The sequence below is a fragment of the Rhagoletis pomonella genome, unplaced genomic scaffold (assembly GCF_013731165.1).
Source record: "Rhagoletis pomonella isolate Grant_MI unplaced genomic scaffold, Rhpom_1.0 Rhpom_scaffold_00010, whole genome shotgun sequence".
NCBI classification, from domain to species: domain Eukaryota; kingdom Metazoa; phylum Arthropoda; class Insecta; order Diptera; family Tephritidae; genus Rhagoletis; species Rhagoletis pomonella.
In genome coordinates this window covers 21,971,746-21,975,410 of record NW_023458564.1, presented here as the reverse complement: position 1 = coordinate 21,975,410, position 3,665 = coordinate 21,971,746, and the positions used below count along the sequence as shown (strand labels likewise).

At 32.6% G+C, this 3,665-nt stretch overlaps 1 protein-coding gene across 1 annotated transcript; it reads right to left on the bottom strand.

The window, feature by feature from the left end:
- Positions 1-1,719: 1,719 nt before the first annotated feature.
- Positions 1,720-2,984, bottom strand: LOC118746548. Its single transcript, XM_036480393.1, has 3 exons — positions 2,828-2,984; positions 2,156-2,775; positions 1,720-2,091 (listed from the first exon to the last, which is right to left on the bottom strand). Exons 1-3 carry the CDS (start codon positions 2,982-2,984, stop codon positions 1,720-1,722), a joined length of 1,149 nt encoding a protein of 382 aa, XP_036336286.1.
- Between the last annotated feature and the right edge of the window lie 681 nt (positions 2,985-3,665).

Here is a 3,665-nt window from a genome sequence, read left to right as displayed (position 1 = left end):
TAGATAATATTACTAGTTTAAAGGCAAATAATTTTTTTCTTGTTATTAAAAGTCTTAAAATTTATATATATGTAGATATTTATAAGTTTGATTTGGTAACTCTTATAAGGGAAATACAATCCGGAATTTCTTTGCCACACGCCGCTGTTATAGGGCCCCTAAACCACACAAAAACATTGCGCAATACCGGGCTTGCGTCGTTTGTACTAAATTGCACAGTTATTTAGCTAAAATCAAAATCATTTTGATATCTTGCTCATGCTTGTGTTATTGTACAATAATCGTGCTATAAAATATGGATAAGATCGTAGAAAAAACTAAAATTTTTTTTTAATACCCTTTTTCTCGTTTTAAAGCTGAAACTAATAAAATATACAATGCGCATTGTTGCACATATTTACTTGATATAAAATAGTTTTTCGTTATGCAAATAAGCATACAGATTCTCTGATTTTGTTAAAGCAAGTAATTTAAATTTTTTTGTTACTATGGGTTTAATTATACAATTTTATTTATTTGGTTTTCAAATACAAGTTTAACAAATAACAGTTTTGATTACTTTTGATACTTTTTGATACTTTTTCTGCTCGGCAACTGAACTTTTTTTCAAGCTCGCGGCAACGCTGGCAGTCAGCTGTGTGAAAATACATAAACAAGCCCAGTGAATACGATTGCAGGAAATTTTAAATAAAAGTCAAAAGTCGTCGAATTATCAATTAAGTTCGGAAAAATATGATCAAAAAGATTACATCGCGTTTGTTTAAGGTATTTATGCAATAATATTAATAATTAGCAAAGCATATCATCAATTTTCTTTCCAGCCACAGACATTACTTGGTACAATTTGTTGAGAGATCTCCAAAATGCGTGATCGCCGCTACAATTAAGAATAATTACTATGTAGATGGCTGAGTTAATTTTGGAGCGTACTTGCAGACTCGATAAGCGCAATTAAATCAATAATGCAGGTACCGGAGCCGCTTTTGGTGGAGCAAATCAAATGCATTTAAGAACTACCTCACCACATCTCTTTTAAATCCACAAATGTTGCCGAATTCGCAAATGACTGAACGTGAGACTCGTTGTTGCAGAAGCAAACAGCTTCGCTCTTTCAAGAAATTGTATCCTGAGAAATTATACTTTTAAACAAATGCTTCAGTGGAGAATTTTCATTGTTATTTATTAATTTATTCCTGTATTTGAAACTACAATGAAAACATGAATTCATTAGTGTGTGTACATACATACAAACATATATGTACATCTGTAAAAAACAAACTAAATAAAAAAAATACTCTTCCGGTTTAGTTTAAAAAAACTGAAAATAGTGATTGACAATGGCACAGTTTTGGCATTAAGTTTGTAAATTATCTTGATATTTGCTTGATATTATGTGTATGGGTATTCATTTACAGCTGTGTTCATAAGTGTTTACAAGCGAGTGTTCATGAATTAATCCTACCATACAACTTACATACAGTCACTCACAGAAGTTTTTGTAATTTAGTTTTTTCACAATATTCAAAATGTTATACATCATTATTCTTTCTCTATAATTTTCATTTAAAATATAACTCATTCTGTAACAAAAACTGCAAAAATAATTTTCGCAAACTTTTTAACGAAAAAGATTTATGATGGAAAGCATTTTGAATATTCTGAAAAAACTAAATTACGGATACTTCTGTGAGTGACTGTATGTATATACGCAGTGTGAGTTTATTTGTTATTTAACCTTAATAGTAAAATAGTTTCGGTCAAATCATCACTTAAATTTGACCTGTAGTCGTTTACAATGTATTTAAGTGTAGAAAATGCACGCTCTACACTCACTTGCGTTGCCGGAGTTGCATGGATAACTTGGGAAAGCTGATACAAGTTTTTGTGTGTATATTTCTTTCGTTCCCAAAAGGCAGCTAAATTTTCTTTTGTGTCTGTTGATTCATTGAATGATTCAATAGCTGAATATCCTTCTAAAATGCATGAATCGTTGGATGTAGTTGAACTTATTTGATTTAGAAGTTCTCCAAGCAAATCTGTATCCTCACTATTGTCCTCGCTTTCTATTGTAACACTGATGTCTTGTCCGAGCTGTAAAAAGTGATGCATTTTTTTTTAATTTTGAGGAATTTACAAACATTACTATGGCTATTACCTGTGTAGACAGAGCACTAACTTTCAAATGTAACGCTTTCAGATGTTCAATGGCTACTAGTCTCATATGCGAGAATTCCAAACTTTGCAACAAACGATGTAGCCTAGGGTCTAGGTAAATAGCTGCAGCCACTGTTGGATTACCAAGTAAATTTTTTTTTCGTTCGTTCATTGAATTGAACAATAGTTTTGAAATGTTTGAGTGCTCGGAACCTTTTTTTACCGTTAAGCAAGTTTCTAAAAAGAATTTTATAAAGTCGCCGAAAAGTAAGTTGTGATTTTGAAGCTTTTCCGTCACCACTTTCATAACAGAAAAGCTTTTTAAAAAATCGTCTACAAAATCCCAGTCTATGGTTTGATTTTCAAAATTGTTTTTGATGAATTCTTGAAGCATTTTTAAGCGTTGTACTAAATTGTACGAGTAGCTCCAACGTGTTGGGCATTCAGCAATTGGTGGTGGCAAGTTATACTTGACTAGAATTCGATGCATTGCTGGTGTGCGGAGCTTTTTTGCAATTGCACGGCATTCTTCAAACATGTGTTTTACATCTGCATGTTTTAAAACATCGTGCACACTCAACTGCAAAGTGTGCGCGGCACATCTTATAACAGAGAGAGTATCTGAAATAAAATGGTTTATTATAAAAGTATGTTCATTAACTATACGCCTTACTGAAGTGAGTAGCCATGCAATTATCAAACAGCGGATCGTCGAAAATATTATCACATGGAATAAAATCCATATTTTCTTCGGCTTCATCCTCGTCATGGTCAAACGTGCTTTCGACATGTTCAGTCTCGTTCTGTAAAAGCGTACCACATCTTATCATATTCCGTCCGTTGTCGCTTGTAATGCTGTATATTTGCTCGATACAAATATCATATCTGCAAACGTTAAACAATAAAGAGCTTCAAATAAATATGTGTACCTACTTTTCTAAGGTCTCCAAAATTATTTGTTTTAAATTGTGTGCTGTATGCTTTTCTGTGAAATTTTTCACGGAAAGAGTTTTAACAACTATTTCTCCCTTATCTAATAGTTGCGCATTAACACATACAACATTGCGGTAAAAACGTTGAGCACTATCAATTTTTATGGAAAAAACTCGATTTTTGAAAAATTGTTTTAAACGGTCGATTTCGATTTGCATTTGTTTTTTCAAAATATGTTGTATATTGTTTCTGTTAATTTTATGTAGCCCAACTTGCTCACAAATGGGGCCTAATAACTTTTGGAAAGCGTTGCTATTGAAAACTCGCAAGGGAAGGCCACATTCAGTTACAAAAGCAGCACACAAGTTTTCAACGTCGTTCTTGGACATCTGTAACAGGATTTTATATTTTATATCTTCTTGAATGGTCTTCATTTCCATGCATGCATTATGCTCGCTGTATTCGTTTTTATGCTTTCGGAATAGATGCGACTTTAGATTTCCCAGGTGATCAGTAGAAAGGTTCTGACCACATATTTTGCATGTCATTTTTCCATCTATATTTGCCGTATAAAAGTG